We start from the raw sequence: 18,941 nt of genomic DNA, 5'->3' as shown, positions 1-18,941 counted from the left end.
TGATTGACTGATTGATTGAAATGGTCTAGGGTCTCCTGCTTGAGCAGGGGGCTGGACTAGAAGACCTCCAAGCTCCCTTCCAGCTCTATTCTGATTGATTGATTGACTGATTGAAATAGTCTAGGGTCTCCTGCTTGAGCAGGGGGCTGGACTAGAAGACCTCCAAGGTCCCTTCCAGCCCTATTCTGATTGATTGATTGACTGATTGGTTGAAATGGTCTAGGGTCTCCTGCATGAGCACGGGGCTGGACTAGAAGACCTCCAAGCTCCCTTCCAGCTCTATTCTGATTGACTGATTGATTCAAATGGTCTAGGGTCTCCTGCTTGAGCACGGGGGCTGGACTAGAAGACCCCCCAAGCTCCCTTCCAGCTCTATTCTGATGGATCGATGGACGACGCATATTTCACATGAACTCCGAGATTGGAAAACATTCTCCAGCTTTCTCCAGGAAAAAAGCCGCCGGGCTCACCTTGCTTCACCGCGGTCGAGAGATTCAGCTTGGCCGATTTGATCTGGGCTTTGGCCAGGTGCAAAGAGGAGGCCAGGAGCTGGGCCGCCTTCATGTACAGGACCAGCTGCTCCACTTGCCTGGACGACAGGAGACAAGAGGGCAGCTTCAATCTTTCCTTCGCTAACCTCAAGATTCTCAATTCTAGACTGTGCAGAGATGAACCAATTTACTTTTAAATAAAGGGCAAAGAGGAATCGGTGTACTTCAAGACATGGGGAAGATTCTATGAATGGTTAGAGAGAGACATACACAAAAGAAAGTAAGGGGAACATATGGAACCCAGATGATAACACCATTAAGAGCCGAGGTGGCGCAGTGGTTAAATGCAGCACTGCAGGCTACTGCTAGATCAGCAGTTCAGCGGTTCAAATCTCACCGGCTCAGGGTTGACTCAGCCTTCCATCCTTCCGAGGTGGGTAAAATGAGGACCCAGATTGTTGGGGGCAATATGCTGACTCTCTGTAAACCGCTTAGAGAGGGCTGAAAGCCCTATGAAGCGGTATATAAGTCTACTGCTATTAAGTAGAAAAGAGGGGGAAATAGAAAAGGAAATAATAGTATATACGTATCTATTCAAAAGTAAGATGCAAATATATAATCAGGATAGATTTGAGAAGGAAAGGGAACAGGAAATGATACTCCACTATTTTTGGGTCTGTGGAAATACCACCCGAAGAAAATAAAAATTAAGAGCTGGAAGAGACACACATACAACAATAGAAAAAGAAAGGAAGAGAGGAGAGGAAGAGGAGGGAAGGGAGATAGAGGTGAGGAGAGGAAGACGGAAGGGAGAAGGAGAGAGGGTAGGAAGGGGGAGAGAGGAGTAGGGGAGGGGTAAGGGAAGAAGGAAAGGGAAAGGAGAGGAAGGAGGGAAGAGATAGAAAGAGAAGGAGAGCTGGTAGGAGGAGGAAGAGAGGAGTAGGGGAGAGGTAAGGGAAGAAAGAAAGGGAAAGGAGAGGAGGAAGGGAGGAATAGAAAGAGAAGGAGAGAGGGTAGGAAGGGGAAGAGGAAGAAAGGAGTAGGGGAGAGGTAAAGGAAGAAGGAAGGGGAAAGATAGGAGGAAGGAAGTAGAGAAGGAAGGGAGGGAAAAAGGAAAGGGAAAGGAGAGGAGGAAGGAAGGGATAGAAAGAGAAGGAGAGAGGGTAGGAAGGGGAAGAGGAAGAGAGGAGTGGGGGAGAGGTAAGGGAAGAAGGAAAGGGAGAGGAGAGGAGGAAGGAAGGGATAGAAAGAGAAGGAGAGAGGGTAGGAAGGGGAAGAGGAAGAGAGGAGTAGGGGAGAGGTAAGGGAAGAAGGAAAGGGAGAGGAGAGGAGGAAGGAAGGGATAGAAAGAGAAGGAGAGAGGGTAGGAAGGGGAAGAGGAAGAGAGGAGTAGGGGAGAGGTAAGGGAAGAAGGAAAGGGAGAGGAGAGGAGGAAGGAAGGGACAGAAAGAGAAGGAGAGAGGGTAGGAAGGGGAAGAGGAAGAGAGGAGTAAGGGAGAGGTAAGGGAAGAAGGAAGGGGAGGGAAAAGAGGAAGGAAAAAAGTAGAAAAGGGGGGAGGATGAAAAGAAAAGAAAAATAGGTTGATAACATAAAAATAGGTCTATGCAAAGCAACTCAGAATATATATTTTAACCTTTTATATGGAAAAATAAATATGTAAACGTGATAAAGATAAATAAGAACAATAACTATGTGAATGTATACCTATAATTCTGTATATTGAGAACAAAAAAATAAAAAAACTTTTAAAAAAAAGATTCTCAAGGGGAGGTTCCTCCACTTGCCCCCCCCTCCCAACCCCACTTCCCGTTGCAACGTTTGGGTGTGGCAGGAGGGAGATTTCCACAAAAGGAAAGCCGGGAGTTTGAAGGGTATTTACCCACCCCCAGTCTTTGCTCAGCCGGCTGATCTGATCCACCACCACGCTCTCCTGGATCTGGTAGAGGGACACGGCGGAGTTGCAGAGCTCTGGGTTGCCGCTCCGGATGGCCGTCAGGTCCAGCACGCACTCCGTGAAGGCCAGCATCAAGTTCAAGTGGCGCAGGGTGTCCGTGTGCTCCCTCTGGAGAGAAGCAAGCAAAAGGCCAGCTTAAGATTTCCACCCGTGCTCGGAGGCCACCCAGGACGACGCAATCCTTGTGCAAGAGAAATTAGATGTGCGTCTAAGCATACAAGCCTTCTGTTTCTATTCTATTCCTGTCCTGTTGTGTTCTGTTCTATGCTATACTGTTCTGACCCCCCTCGTCCCACACCAACACACTCCGAGCCAAAGATAAGTTACGGCATTTAATTAACAGACAGACAGGTCCTTGGCAGCAATCCAGCACAGATAAGCCTGGCAGCAATCCAGCCTGCCAAGCTCACAATCATGTTCTCCAGCATTAGTTCTTGCGTTGACTTCTGCACAAGCAGTCCTTTTTATAGTCTGGAGAGGAGCCTAATGACCACCAGCTGAGTGCAATTACTTCCTGTAACTGCGCAACTGTTCCTGACGCCTATTAGCTCTTCGGTGCCAGGCATCCAGGAACAACTCACTGCTGGTGTCCGGATCACTCTCCCTTGTCTCCTCCCCATTGATCCAAGGCTCAGGAGCCTCCTGGTCGCCAACCAGCCTCTCTGCGCCCTGCTCAGAGTCGGAACCCTGTCCAGGGTCCTCCACGTCCTCCAGAGCCGACTCATAGGGCCCCTCGCTGTCAGAGACTGGTGGCAGCTCCCACGGCTCCTGCTGGGCCACAACAGTTCGCCATCACGGTTCTATTCTATTCTATTCTGTTTTCTCTTCTCATATTCTCTTCCTATTCTGTTTTATTCCATTCTCTATATTCTAATCTGCCTTACTCTAGATTCCTTCCTTCCTTCACCTCCAAAACGGATTCTTGTGAAATGAGATAAAGACAGGCAGTCTTCGACTTACGACTCATAATGCGAGATCCAAAATTTGTTGCTAAGCGGGACAGTTCTCGTGTTTTGCCCCATCTTATGACTTTTCTCGCCACACGAAAGCGAATCGCTGCATTTTGTTTAAGTTCACAGCACTGTTGTGAAGTGAAATCTGGCTTCCCCATGGACTCGTCGGAAGGTCGCAATAGGGGATCACGTGACATCCCCCCCCCGGGGGGGACACTGTAAACACCGTCATGCGAGCCAGTGGCCCAGTGACTGATTTTGATCACTGACCACAGGGATGCTGCAAAGCTTGTTCAGCGTGAAAAACGGCCCGAAGCCACTTTTTCCAGTACGGTTATTGAACTTCGGTCACTAAATGAATGCGTCAAGAATTGAAGTCGCTTTATGCTTCCTGTGAATATTATCGCTTTTCAACTTGCCGAAGAATTGGGATGGGGGGGGGGGGGGGAGAGACGGAATGCAGAGGCTGCAGACTTCAACCGTGAGAGCCCAGCTGCCACCAAGGACACTCCTGCAGGTGTCCGCCAAGATGTGAACTGTTCTCAAAACAAGGGAACGATTCATAATTGGACAATGAGACCTGTTCAGGAAGAGGAGGATCAAATTTCAGGACCTTGACAGATCTTTATGATGGTCGCAGAGTCCCGGGGCCATGTGATTCTGTTTCATGGCCTTCTGACAAGCAAAGTCAAGGGGGGAAGCTGTGTGTGTATGTGTGTGTGTGTTCCATCATAACTCTGGAACGCCTTGAGCAATTTCAACCAAACTTGGTACATAGATGACTTACTCTCTGGAAACAAATACTGTGGGGGTAAGACATTGCTAAAACCCCTCAGGGTATGTGTTCTATTAAGATACATCCTGTTGTGCCTTGAAATGGCTTCTACTGTACTGACGTAAAATGGCTTCTATCGTGCAGCTAAGTGGAGTTGCCATGGTAACAGCTTCACAGTACTCCACAGGGGGCTCCCTCTCTCTCTGGAAACAAATACTGTGGGGGTAAGACACCCCTAAAACCCCTTGGGGTGTGTGTTCTGTTAAGATACAGCCTGTTGTGCCTTAAAATGGCTTCTACTGTGCAGCGCAGTGGAGTTGCCATGCTAAAGGCTTCAAAGTACTCCACAGGGGGGCTCCCTCCGGTAAAGGGTAAAATCTAACATTAGAAATTACGTTTGGTCCGGACATTTTCAACAACATCAGAGCTTTTCCTGTCTAACATAGAATTAGGATAAATAAATACCAGGGAAACGCGATATTTAGGATTAGGATTAAGATAAATAAATACTAGGCAGTTATCAGCTAGTGTTGCTATCAATATTAGTTCTGGCAAAGATTGTGCAATTCCTTGGGGCTGGGTAAAGATTTATTAAGTGATTGGATTTTCATAGCCACCCATCTCCACAAGGGTCTCTCGGCAGCATACATCATAAAACACAAAAACAAATTAAAAACAATTAAAATGCCAAACATGTATATACCGCACCAAGCAGAACTGGAACAAGGACGCTAATGCAGCCGTGAAAGGGGACTTTTATTAAGACAGACGGGTTTTAAAATCTTGACATCAGCCAGTACAGGGAGTCCTCGACTTCCGACCACAATTGAGCCCGACATTTCTGTCGCTGAGCAAAACATCGGTTAGGTGGAGTTTTTGCTCCATTGCATGGCTTTTCTTGCCACTCTTGTTAAGCAAATCGCTGCCGTTAGTAACACGGTTGTTAAGTGGATCTGGATTCCCCGTCGACTTTGCTTGTCGGGAGGTCGTAAAAGTGGAATCACGTCACACTGCCAACCGTCATAAATACGAGTCAGCTCCTGAGTGCCTGAATTTGGATGGTGTGACCTCAGGGACGGTTGCAAGTCCCTGTTTTCGGCCCCTTGTTTAACTCCAAAGGGTCACTCAACGAACAGTCGTAAGCTGAGGACTTCCTGTACCCCATTAACCTCGCCTTGCAGTGTCTTTCTCAAACCCCATATACCTCCATCAAAGTTTCTTCAGGCAGCTCTGGAGCTTCGAAGCTGGGAGGCGAGGCGCCGTAAGGCATGTACTTCAAGCAAGGAGCTGCCTCCACTCCAGGGGGCGAGGACCCCATATAAATCCCAGGGGGGGAGCCCATCAGGATCCGGCCACTGGTAGAACAGAGAGAACCTCCGGAGCTGTTAGAGCCAACTAAAAGGCAGGAATTAAAAAAAAAAGACACATTACAGCGCACTCCATTAAGCAGGGGTATCAAATGCAAGGCTTACATCTGGCCTGCAGGGTGCTTAAAACCGCCCCCCCTGCCCCCCGGGGGGGCCGGCTTGGAAATATCAAAGGACAGGCCCGTGGTGCCTAAAGGGGCTGCTTTCGGCCCCCTGTTCTGACCTAGGCTTCCCAAGAGCATGAGCTAATGAAACAGCCTGAAGAACGTGGGGTGCACAAGGTCCCTCCCAGCTCAAGTCTGATTAATTACTTTTAGAGGGCCCGTGAAAATATCTACAGACCCCTCACATCCTGGCCATAAATTGTTTCATCTCCTACCCTCTAAACAACACTTATAGGGCACTGCGCACCAAGACAACTAGACACAAGGACAGTTTTTCCCTGAACGCCGTCACTCTGCTAAACCACTCCTTCCCACAACACTGTCAAATTATCTACTAAGACTGAATTACTACTCTCCTTCTCTTCATTCCTAGTACCTCTCTCTTCCCACTTATGACTATAACCATGTTGCTTGTATCTTTACGATTTATATTGGTTTCTTCGTTTCCTAGGGCGATTTTATTGCTTATTAGTAACCTATGACTTTCACTAAATGTTGTATCTTAGGGATTCTTGATGAATGTATTTTATTCTCCTTCTGTACACTGAGAGCATATGCTCCAAAGACAAATTCCTTGTGTGTCCAAACACACTTGGCCAATAAAGAATTGAATTCTATTCTATTCTCTATTCTCATTCTATTCTATCATATTCTATTCTATAACCATGTTGTTTGTATCTTTGCAATTCATATTGGTTTATTTGTTTCTAGTACAATTTGATTGCTTATTAGTAACCTATGATTATCACTAAGTGTTGTATCTTAGGATTCTTGATGAATGTATTTTATTCTCCTTCTGTACACTGAAAGCATCTGCACCAAAGACAAATTCCTTCTGTGTCCAATCAAACTTGGCCAATGAAGAATTCTATTCTATTTTATTCCCATTCTATTCTATTATTCTTGATGAATGTATTTTATTCTCTTGTGTACACTGAAAGCATCTGCACCAAAGACAAATTCCTTGTGTATTCAACCACACTTGGCCAATAAGAATTCTATTCTATTCTTATTCTATTTCTATTCTATTATCCCTCCTTCAAACCACTGTTCCTCTCCGTCCAGAATGTGGACTTTGCTGTCTTGTCTTTCATATGCAGATGGACCTCTGAATTTTGGCCCAATGGGTTGGTTCTCCTGTGTGGTTTTCAAGGCAAAAGCACCTTTGGGACAACTGTGACCTGGATGACTGAGAATCCGCACAGAGATCCTTCTTCTGCAGCTTCCAAGTCTCTTTGGAGATGAGAGTTGGCTAAACTCGGCCCCCTCCCGCCCGGCCTTTTTCCAGAGAGAATCTGCTCGAGGGCCCTCGGGTCACTTCCTCACCTGACATCGTCCGAGCTCGGAGAACCATGTGGGTGCAGGTCGGAGGCGTGGCACTGTTTGGAGGGGATCCTACAGTGAACATCACTGCCCTGGAACTGGCTCCAACTGGCATGGACGGATGTCCTCCGGTGATGCCACAGGCCCCCGGAGGAGCTGGGGAGGAAAGGTTAGCCGGTTAGATCTCAAGAGAAGCTGGTATATGTTGCAGAATGTAGAATAGAATAGAATATGAATACAGAATAGAATAGAATAATAGAATGGAAGGGAGGGGAAGAGAATAGAGAATAGGAACAGAACAGGATAGAATAGAAAATACAATGCAATGGAATGAAAATAGAATAGAATACAGAATAAATAAAATGGAATGTAGAATAGAATAGAATAATAGAATGGAAGGTAGGGGAAGAGAATAGAGAATACCACTTAGTTTGCTAAATTAGTGTGAAGATTTGTTTATGACTCCGAGAGACTCCTAAGCCAAGTATTTTCTTGTACAGCACTCACGCTTCCCACACTGATAATGATACCTAGTTGGGTCATGAGATGTCTGCAAAAAAACAACCAAGCTCAGAGAGCACCAAGAACACAACATATTCCATTCCTTGTTTCTCCTTTTTATAAGGGAGGTGTAGGAGTTGACCAGGCTGAGACCGAGGGAGGGGTTGAGTGTGTCATTAGTCGGGAGTCCCTTTGCTGCCATAAGAGATTTACCATATTTTTGGAGTATAAGACGCAACGGAGTATAAGACAAACCAAGGTTTTGAAGAGGCAAATTAAAAAGTTTTTTCACTCTGCAGACCTCCCAAAAATGGCCCAGTTTTTTTGAAACGGGCTCGTTCCCCCTCCCCAAAGGGCATGAATAGCCTTTAGGAGACTTATAGAGTGCTCCTGGGGGCTGGGGGGAAATTGAGCAAAAACAGGTCCATTTCTTGCTCATTTCTGCCCTCCCAGCAGCACTCTGCAAGGCTCCTAAAGGCTCTGCACGGCCATTTTGGTGAAGGGGGCGGGGTTTTGGAAGGCCAAAAATGCTGTATCCAGTGTATAAGACGCACCCAGATTTCCAGCCTCTTTTTTGAGGGAAAAAGGTGCGTCTCATACTCCGAAAAATACGATAAGTCCAGCCCATCTTGAATTCCGCTGACTCTTATCTACGAATATGTTTTGACGGTTAGCAGTTCGGATTCTTAAAGTGAGCATTAAAACATGTAATTAAAACTAGTCATGGACACTGAAAGTAACAAACCTAGCTGAGATGGCTAAAATATCTGCATATCTCAAGGACCATTCCAACGAGAGATATAAACTGGAGTGGAGAAGATGGATTGACTATACTCAAAATAAATATGGGACTAAGAAATTCCAGATAGTTTATGACTGAAGAAACAGGGAATGATATAATCTGTTTAGAGCAAGCCTAGCAAGGAGGAGTTAAAGCTCAAATGAAAGATGATATTAACTTTTTTTAAAATTTATTTTAGAATGTGTATTGGTTCTGGGAAGTCGGGGGGGGGGAGAGGGGAGGGGGGTTGGGGGGGGAGGGAAGTAAATATTTGCAAAAGTTTTTTTTCCCCAAAATTTTCATTATAAAAAAAAAACCTAGCCATTTACGCTTGGTTCTTGATTTATTGTGCCTGACATAAGGTATCTTATGGTCCTCCCTGTTCCCCGTTACATGCAGAAGGTCGGAAAACCACCCGCGCATCCCTTCGCCTTACCTGTATCCATCGGTCGCTCGGTGTTAAGGCTGTCATTGCTGCCCTGGTAGAGCTGGCTGCTGAGGGCAGCCTTTGTTGGCTGATCTGACAGCTTGCTGGTACTTACAGACCTGCGAAAGGAATGAAGGATGTGGTTAGGATAGGCTGCGGGGTGGGGGTGGGGATCTCTGAATTGGAGAGGTGAAAGTCTAGCACAGGGATCTTCAAAAACGTTGACTTTAAGACTTGCGAACTCTCAGAACTCAGCCTATCCATCAGGGTCATATGTCGAGGACTTCCTGTAGTCTATCTTTAATTGAGAGAAATCAGGTTATTCGTGTAAAAGAGCAGGACCTGAGCGACTCCATTTTTACACTTTACATAACACAAGCAGCTTTTGTAACACATTCGGTTAAGACCATATGGTTCACCGACAAATGCGCGCTCGACAAAAGCGTGCCGCCGAAACCGCGCCGATAAAACAGCAAGTTCTAAATCACGCCGACGAATGAGCGAAGAAGCACCAACAACAGCGCTCCAACAAAAGCGCACCTTCAACAAACAAGTAATAACCGCGAGTTCTAAACCTAACCCTAACCTTAAACCTATCCCTGAACCTAACCCTAAACCTAACCCTTACCTTAACTGAAATTGCGCTTTTGTGGGCCCATTGTTGTGGGCGCGTGTATGACATCGTCATGAGACCATATACAGAGGGAACATTTAGAGCAGGGGTGTCCAAACTTGGGAACTTTTAAGACTGGTGGACTTCAACTCCCAGAATTCCCCAGCCAGCCATGCCCCTGTTCTAGGAGGAGGGTAGATGCTAACTTTCTTCAAGAAAATTACCCCTTCTCCTTGTGTATTGGTTCTCCAAGGCAGCCTCCTTATCTATGGAGCAGAAGGATGTTCCGGAGTAGCTAACTCCCTGCTCTGTCCTTCTCATTTACTCTCCAAGGATGGGCCTAGCTTTGAAGTAGAGAAGCAACAAACCAGTGTTGGAAGAAACGTCCTTCTGGGTTCAATTCCAAGTGGGGGAAAAGACACTGGAAATATGGAGGCTCTTTTGAAAGATGGTTTTTATGGTGGACAGGATCACATGCCTTGAAGATGTTGGGTGAAGAAGAAAATAAAGGGGACAGATACTGAGAGCACCTGGGTTTTATACCCTCTCAAGGCTGGCTCTTCAGCTTTGAAACGGAGATGAGCACCGCCGCCTAGAGTCGGGAACGACTAGCACATATGAGCGAGGGGAACTTTTACCTTTTAGAATATTTCATTCTTCTAGGACAGGGGTGTCCAAACTTCCTCTAAATCAGGGGTGTCCCGGACTTGGAAACTTTTAAGACTGGTGGACTTCAACTCCCAGAATTCCGGGGAGTTCTGGGAGTGGAAGTCCACCAGTCTTAAAAGTTCCCAAGTTTGGACACCCCTGATTTAGAGGAATATCAGAACTGTGAGGTTAATTGAAGAGGAGCAGGCCACTTCAAACTGAGGCCTAATAGGAATGTACTGGCATCAGTTTCAAGAGGTTGACATAAGGGGATTTGATTGTGCTTATAAATTCCTAATATGGTGGGAAGCGATCGGGGGCATTTCTGCAAAGAGATTTTTGGGCCGGAAACTGCTTAACTAAGTTGCCAAGATATTGTATAATACGTGTTGTATAATACGACTTTATGTAACACGGACATGTAAGGAAGTGGGCTGTCACCCCAAAACTGTATTTAAACTCCGTATCCAAAGCTGTCCGACATTCTCGTTCTATCTTTCATGATTGAGAATCCTTTTGCAAAAGCTTATCTTCAATAAATATGCTTTTTATTGGTATATGGTCTCCTTGCTCTTTGTTCCTTTACGAGATACGTATTTCTTTTCTCTAACACTTGTGATAATATTAAACGTTCATATCACCATTATATTTACATTCTCTATTTCCTGTTTTTGGCTTCTGTTTTTTAGTCACTTATAAATTCTATTCCATATTTTATAGAAGTCCGATTCTTCTCTTTCTTTTAATTCCATGGTCATTTTGTCCATCTCTGCACATTCGAGTATTTTTCTAATTATTGTTTAGTGCTATTGTTATTATATTTATTAGACAAGGTAAAATCAACGGGAAGGTGATGCAGAATGGAGAACTATAAAGGCTAAACATGAATGCCGATACAGAAGGCTGTATAATTACATTATATTGTTATGTATATTTTGTTTTTTGTTCTTGTGTTTTTCTTTCTGTTTTTAAAGATTAAAATGTTTCATTAAAAACTATATGGAAAAAAAAAGAGATTTCTCTTCTCACATTAACACAGTCACAGATCTCAGCATAGAGGTGGGGTGGGGCTTGTTTTAGATAGCCAGGAAGCTCCAGTGGGTGCAAAATGCAGCGTCCTGCAGACCCTGGCATCCACATGTATCTCCTCTCCTGCGGGAGCTGCATGGGCTGCCGATTTGCTTCCGGGTGCAATTGAAGGTGTGCTGGTTGTCATCTTCAAAGCCCTTCATGGCTTGGGACCAGGTTACTTGAGGGACAGTCTCTTGCCGGTCACATTTATCCAACCCACCAGAGCAAGGAATCAGTGAATGCTGTGGTGGGGCCCATCCTCTAGGTCAGGGGTCAGCAGCACTCAAAGAGCCACAAACGTCCTAACCGGAAGCTCAATTCTGAAGCCGACCGGGAGTCCGGTTCCCCCACCATAGAGTCTCCTCCTAGCACAGCATCCTTTTTCTTCTGCCAACTGGCACTCTAGTTCCCCCAACCATAGAGTCTCCTCCTAGCACAGCAACCTTTTTCTTCTGCCGACTGGCACTCCAGTTTCCCCACCATAGAGTCTCCTCCTAGCACAGCAACCTTTTTCTTCTGCCGACTGGCACTCCAGTTCCCCCACCATAGAGTCTCCTCCTAGCACAGCAACCTTTTTCTTCTGCCGACTGGCACTCCAGTTCCCCCACCATAGAGTCTCCTCCTAGCACAGCATCCTTTTTCTTCTGCCGACTGGCACTCCAGTTTCCCCACCATAGAGTCTCCTCCTAGCACAGCAACCTTTTTCTTCTGCCGACTGGAACTCCAGTTCCCCCACCATAGAGTCTCCTCCTAGCACAGCATCCTTTTTCTTCTGCCGACTGGCACTCCAGTTCCCCCACCATAGAGTCTCCTCCTAGCACAGCAACCTTTTTCTTCTGCCGACTGGCACTCCAGTTCCCCCACCATAGAGTCTCCTCCTAGCACAGCAACCTTTTTCTTCTGCCGACTGGCACTCCAGTTCCCCCACCATAGAGTCTCCTCCTAGCACAGCAACCTTTTTCTGGAGTTGCCATGGTAACGGCTTCACAGTACTCCACAAGGGGGCTCCGTCAGATAAGGGGGAAAATCCAACATTAGAAATTATGTTTGGTCTGGATATTTCTCCCCCCTATCAATAAATACCCGGGCAATGCCGGGATATCAAGCTAGTAAATAAATAAAATAAATAAATAGCTGCTTTAAGAAAGTAGAGAATCAGTTCTTTAAAAAAAGTCAATGGAACCCCAAAGCTTCTTGGATGAGAAGCGAAACTTTTTCAAAGGAAAAAAAGAAAAATCAAGGGAACCCCGTTGCTTTCTGGCACAAGCCTGACCTGAATGGTAGAGAATCTACAGACATTTATTCCGTAAAACTTTCTCTGCAGGAGATAATTTTTAGGAGGAGAAGAAAAGGCCACGAGCGAAGGAATTAAATCAAACCTTGGGGTTGTTCCTAATCTATCTGGGGTGATAAGAAATGCAAATCCCATTGTAAAAAAGCACCATGCCAGGAAACAAGAGTGTTTATTCACACCCAGACTTTCTCTGGTTCGAGTGTCGGAAGTTAGCACCCAACCCCTCTCCTAGAAAAAAATGAAATATCCCGGGAAATATCCCGACTTTCTCTGGTTTGAGTGTCGGAAGTTAGCACCCAACCCCTCTCCTAGAAAAAAATGAAATATCCCGGGAAATATTGAAAAAGGCAGAATATTATATTTCCCTGGATGCGAAAAGGGAGAAACATGTTTTTAAAGTAGCTCCATGCAGCTTCCTGCCCCCCCCAGTCAATGAGCCATTAAACCTGGGCTAGTCTACTCTAAATAACAAAGGTAGGGTTAGCCTTCTACTGAAACTCACCACATGGCATCTGGGAACTCAACCAAGCTCGGGACTCAAAAGACACATGGCCAGAAGTTAGTTAAGCTGCCCCTCCCCCCCCGAGAGTCTGACAACCAATCAGAATACATTTCTTACACAAGAAACAGAGAGGTGGGGGCGAACAGAGAGTATTAAAAAAACCTCAGGAATTCTCTCTTTACTCTCTCTTTTCTTCTTCACCCAACATCTGGAAGCATGGGATCCCCCTTTTCGGTTCAGGAGCTCAAGCCATGTGATCCTGTCCACCATTAAACCATCTTTCCAAGCAGCCTCTGGGTCTCCAATATCTTTTTCCCCCCACTTGGAACTGAACCCAGAAGGACATTTCTTCCAACACGAGCTACTCACTGTAACAAAGGCTGCCAGATGGAGAATAGTATTTTTGGAGCAAGTTCTTTGAAACCGGGTATAATGTCTAATGTCCCTCGTGCAGGAGGACTCCGGGCTTCCAGAAAGCAGCTTTTATTTTGCTTTTAAGTGCTTGATGATTTACGATCGTGCAAGGACAGCAGCTGGAACGAGCTAGAAGGCAGCTCTCTCTCTCTCTCTCTAAATATATATATATATAGCTCTTCCGATCGATGCTGAATGCTTCCAGGCCTGACCACCGTAAATAGGGCGTAACAATTACAGCCCTTATAAAAATAATAACTTCCACTTATCAAAAAGCAAAGCAAAACAAAACACACCCAAGAACATTAAAATTCTTGTTAAGCATCTCAACACGTTACATATTTGGTCCCAGGGCTTATCAGCAATCTTAAAACCCGAGTGATATGCCATCAAGCCGTTATTGTCATTGACTCTTTACAACTAACCTAGATAGAACAAAAGATGCTTTTTTGAAACTTTTTTTCTGTCTCTGAAGACGTTTCCCTTTTCATCCAAGAAGCTTCTTCAGCTCTGACCGGATAGTGGGGAAGGGAAGGATTGATATTCCTTGCAGACAGCTGGTCATTTGCATCCTTTTGGAGAGTTGTTGAGGCCACTTGGAGGTTTCTCTGTGTCTTCAGGGTCACCTGAGTGGTGCAAATGGGCGTGGAGACTTCTGCGACACAACCTTTTCAGCAATTCCAAGAAGGCTCCACACTCATTTGCACCACTCAGGCGACCCTGAGGACACAGATAAAGCTCCAAGTGGCCTCAATGATTTTCTAAAAAAGAATGCAAATGACCAGCTGTCTGTAAGTAGTGTAAATCACATGAAGGGTTAATACCACTTTATAAGGCCTTGATAAGGCCACACTTGGAATACGGCATTCAGTTTTGGTCACCACGATGTAGAAAAGATGCAGAGACTCTAGAAAGAGTGCAGAGAAGAGCAACAAAGAGGATTAGGGGACTGGAGACTAAAACATATGAAGAACGGTTGCAGGAACTGGGTATGTCTAGTTTAATGAAAAGAAGGACTAGGGGAGACATGATAGCAGTCTTCCAATATCTCAGGGGTTGCCACAGAGAAGAGGCAGTCAAGCTATTCTCCAAGGCACCTGAGGGCAGAACAAGAAGCAATGGGTGGAAACTAATCAAGGAGAGAAGCAACTTAGAACTGAGGAGGAATTTCCTGACAGTCAGAACAATGAATCAGTGGAACAGAAGTTGCCTCCAGAAGTTGTGAATGCCCCAACACTGGAAGTCTTTAGGAAGATGTTGGATAGCCATTTGTCTGAAACGGTATAGGGTTTCCTGCCTAGGCAGGGGGTTGGACTAGAAGACCTCCAAGGTACCTTCCAACTCTATTGTATTGTATTGTAAATCCTTCCTTTCCCCAGCATCCAGTCAGAGCTGAAGAAGCTTCTTGGATGAGAAGCGAACGTCTTCAAAAGAAAAAAGAAAAAAGTCCAGTGGCCTACTGAAAAAAAGCCCCTTTGAGACAACCAGAGACACAGGAGAATTTCTTCAGTCTTTTAGCTACGCAATTTGGGATGAGGGTCCTTTGAATGGTTGTGGGAATAGAAATGGATTTCCAGAGGGAAAAAATTGCAGACTACAGGAACCATTTGCACCACTCAGGTGACCCTGAGGACACAGAGAAACCTCCAAGTGGCCTCAACAACCCTCTAAAAGGATGCAAATGACCAGCTGTCTGCAAGGAGTAGAAATCCCTTCCATTCCCCACCATCCAGTCAGAGCTGAAGAAGCTTCTTGGATGAGAAGCAAAACGTCTTCAAAAGAAAAAAAACAAGAAAGTCCAGTTGCTTCTAGAATAAGCACCTTTGGGACAACCATGACCGGGATGACGGAGAATCTCTACAGACTTTTAGCCATAAAATTTGGGATGAATTTGGGAGTAGGAATGGATTTCCAGAGGGAAAATTGAAGACTACAGGAACCATTTGCACCACTCAGGTGACCCCAGAGGACACAGAGAAACCTCCAAGTGGCCTCAACGACCCTCTAAAAGGATGCAAATGACCAGCTGTCTGCAAGGAGTAGAAATCCTTCCATTCCCCCACCATCCAGTCAGAACTGAAGAAGCTTCTTGGATGAGAAGCAAAACGTCTTCAAAGAAAAAAACCAGAAAGTCCAGTTGCCTCTTGAAAAAAAAAGCTCCTTTGGGACAACCACGATCTGAATGATGAAGAATCTCCGTAGACATTTAACCGAGATAGATTTTCCCCGTGATGGTTTGCTCATCACCTGGTACTTCAGACCAGTGAAACGGAGTCTATCTGCCTGGCCTCCTAAAACATAGCAAGCAAATAACGGGCCATTTGGATCAAGGGGTAAAGGCAATCCTCCATTGGCAACCATAACTGAGCCAAAAATTTCCATTGATAAAGAGAGTTGTTAAGCGAGTTTTGCCCCGTTTTAGGACATTTGTGCAAGAGTTGTTAAGTGAATCGGTGCGGTTGTTAAGTTAGTCACAAGGTTGTTAAGCGAATCTGGCTTCCCTGTTGACTTTGCTGGTCGGAAGGGTCGCAAAAAGAGGATGGTGTGACCTTCCGCAGCCGTCATAAACACGAACCAGTTGCCAAGCGTCTGAATTCTGACGACAGCAATTAAGTGCGAAAAAAGGTCATAAGTCACTTTTTCCCCAGTGCCCTTGTACCTCTGAACGGTCGTTATGCAAATGGTTGTAAGTTGAGGACTAGCTGTACGAAATTATAAAAACAGGCCGGCCTCAAATTTATGACTACATTAGGAGTGCAACTTCTGTCGCTAAGCGAGCTGACTATTAACTGAATCACATCCAATTTGCAACTTTTTAACAAGTTGCTAAGCGAGCCCCTGCAATTGTTAAGTGAACCATGCAGTCATTAAGTGTAACTATCTTCCCCCGTTGACTTCGCTTATTGGAAGCTGGCTGGGAAAGTTGCAATTGGGGGGTTTCCGCAATTGTTTGAAATACATGCGCTCAAATTTTGATCACGTCACCATGGGGGGATGATGGTGGTACAAGTCATAAGCGCGAGGACTGTTAAGTCCCTTTCAGTGAACGGTCACTAAACAAAAGGTCATAACTTGAGGGGCTATAGAACAGGGGTCTCCAACTGTGACAACTTTAAGCCTTGAGGAGTTCAACTCCCAGAATTCCCCAGCCAGCCACTTTAAGCCTTGAGGAGTTCAACTCCCAGAATTCCCCAGCCAGCCACTTTAAGTCTGTAGGACTTCAACTCCCAGAATTCCCCAGCCAGCAACTTTAAGCCTGGAGGACTTCAATTCCCAGAATTCCCCAGCCAGAAACTTTTAAGCCTGTAGGACTTCAACTCCCAGAATTCCCCACCCAGCCACTTTAAGCCTTGAGGAGTTCAACTCCCAGAATTCCCCAGCCAGCCACTTTAAGCCTGTAGGACTTCAATTCCCAGAATTCCCCAGCCAGCAACTTTTAAGCCTAGAGGACTTCAACTCCCAGAATTCCCCAGCCAGCAACTTTTAAGCCTAGAGGACTTCAACTCCCAGAATTCCCCAGCCAGCCACTTTAAGCCTATAGGACTTCAACTCCCAGAATTCCCCAGCCAGCAACTTTAAGCCTGGAGGACTTCAACTCCTATAGACTTCAAGTCCTATAGGCTTAAAGTTGCTGGCTGGGGAATTCTGGGACTTGAAGTCCTCCGGGCTTAAAGTTGCCAAGATTAAAGCCCCTCCTGTAGAATGTAGGACACGGATGAGTTACCTGCCAAAAGCCGTCTTGCTGTGTTGATCTCTCCCCTGCTTGTCGCTACTCTGCGCGGCGTGGAAGGGCGCGAGATCTCTGACTTCCCCCATGTCCTTCGGCTGCGGCAGCAAGAGATCCGAGGGCGCCTGCCGGCTGATGAGGCCCACCAAATTTGAAGACGCTTGGGTCTTGGGGATTTTGAAAGGAGCCGTCGCCTATCGGAAAAGCATAAAGAGAATCAATGATGCCTTCCTGAATTTTAAATGACAGATGGTCCTCGACCTACGACCACAAACGAGCCCACCATTCCCGTGGCTGAGCGAGACTTTTTTTTTTTTTGGAAAAGCGAGTTTTGCTCCATTTGGTTGTTCAGCGAGGCGTGGATTTGTTAAGCGAGTCACCCCGTCGTTAAGGGAATCTGGAGTTCCCCTTGACTTTGCTTGACAGAATGTCACAAAAAAGGGGATCATGTGACTCCGGGACCGTCACAAATAGGAGCCAGTTGCTGAGCGTCCGGATTTGGATCATGTGACTGTGGAGATGCGGCAGTGGTCATGTGAAAAACGGTCGTTAAGTTCTGAAGCCGCTGGCCCACATCTCATGTGGCTTATGGTCACTCATTCACTCTCTCACTGCTTTGGTCAATAGCCACACTCAACCACTTCCCAAAAGAGCATGGAGGGACAACCAGTTCTTTAGAATAGACAGAGATCCAGTGAATTTTAAATAGCAGCAAAAACTTTGCTGATTACAATGTACACTGTAACGGTGGCAACTGTGAGAGGGATCTTAATGAGCCGAGGTGGCGCAGTGGTTAGGGTGCAGTACTGCAGGCCACTTCAGCTGACTGTTATCTGCAGTTCAGTGGTTCTAATCTCACCGGCTCAAGGTTGAATCAGCCTTCCATCCTTCCGAGGTGGGTGAAAGGAGGACCCAGACTGTGGGGGCGATATGCTGACTCTGTAAACTGTTTAGAGGGCTGAAAGCCCTATGAAGCGGTATATAAGTCTAACTGCTATTGCTATCTTGGAGTCCTGGTGGACAACCATTTAAATAGGAGCCAGCCGTGTGCAGCAGCTGCCAAAAAAGCCAACACAGTTCTAGGCTGCATCAACAGAGGGAGAGAATCAAGATCACGTGAAGGGTTAATGCCACTTTATAAGGCCTTGGTAAGGCCACACGTAGATGTAGAAAAGTTGCTGAGACTCTAGAAAGGGTGCAGAGAAGAGCAAGAAAGAGGATTAGGGGACTGGAGACTAAAACGTATGAAGAACGGTTGCAGGAACTGGGTAGGTCTAGTTTAATGAAAAGAAGGACCAGGGGAGACATGATAGCAGCCTTCCAATATCTCAGGGGTTGCCCCAAAGAAGAGGGAGTCAAACTATTCTCCAAGGCACCAGAAGGTAGAACAAGAAGCAATGGGTGGAAACTAATCCAGGACAGAAGCAACCTGGAACTAAGGGAGAATTTCCTGACAGTGAGAACATTTAACCAGTGGAATAACTTGCCACCAGAAATTGTGGGTGCTCCATGATTACTGGAGGCTTTATTCTATTTTTTTATTTATTAGACACATTTATATGCCGCCCAATTCCGAAGAAGAGAGTGGAGAACCCCATGTCTGAAATGATACAGGGTCTCCTGTACCAGGGGCTGGACTAGAAGATCTCCAAGGTGCTTTCCAAGTCTGTTATTCTAATCATGAGATCGGACACCCCTTTGTCTGAAATGGTAAAGGGTTCCCTGCTTTAGCAGGGGGTTGGACTAGAAGACCTCCATGGTCCCTTCCAACTCGGTTACTCCCTTTCATTAGCTTTCTGTCCCACCTACACACACACACACACACACACACACTCATCCACACTTACCCACATCCTTCTCAGTGAGGCTGTCGGGCACTAGCCAGAGTCTGGATCCAAGGACCACTTGAAGAGTGGGTGGCTTTTATCCCCCCCA

At 45.9% G+C, this 18,941-nt stretch overlaps 1 protein-coding gene across 1 annotated transcript in view; it reads right to left on the bottom strand.

The window, feature by feature from the left end:
- The window catches only part of ULK2 (unc-51 like autophagy activating kinase 2), a 146,717-nt gene that overhangs the window by 14,807 nt on the left and 112,969 nt on the right, over positions 1-18,941 (bottom strand). Inside the window, exons 19-24 of the mRNA XM_087702817.1 lie at positions 17,004-17,200; positions 8,747-8,856; positions 7,032-7,184; positions 5,379-5,569; positions 2,376-2,554; positions 471-589 (exon numbers count right to left, since the gene is read on the bottom strand). Of these exons, the coding sequence (XP_087558943.1) occupies positions 471-589; positions 2,376-2,554; positions 5,379-5,569; positions 7,032-7,184; positions 8,747-8,856; positions 17,004-17,200 (949 nt within the window). The remainder of the gene's footprint in view (positions 1-470; positions 590-2,375; positions 2,555-5,378; positions 5,570-7,031; positions 7,185-8,746; positions 8,857-17,003; positions 17,201-18,941) is intronic.

This window comes from Thamnophis sirtalis, unplaced genomic scaffold, assembly GCF_051295495.1.
Source record: "Thamnophis sirtalis isolate CommonGarterSnake01/CBP01778 unplaced genomic scaffold, rThaSir2_p1.2 scaffold_17, whole genome shotgun sequence".
NCBI classification, from domain to species: domain Eukaryota; kingdom Metazoa; phylum Chordata; class Lepidosauria; order Squamata; family Natricidae; genus Thamnophis; species Thamnophis sirtalis.
The sequence above is the reverse complement of the archived record's forward strand: the minus strand, read 5'-3'. Positions and strand labels throughout refer to the sequence as shown.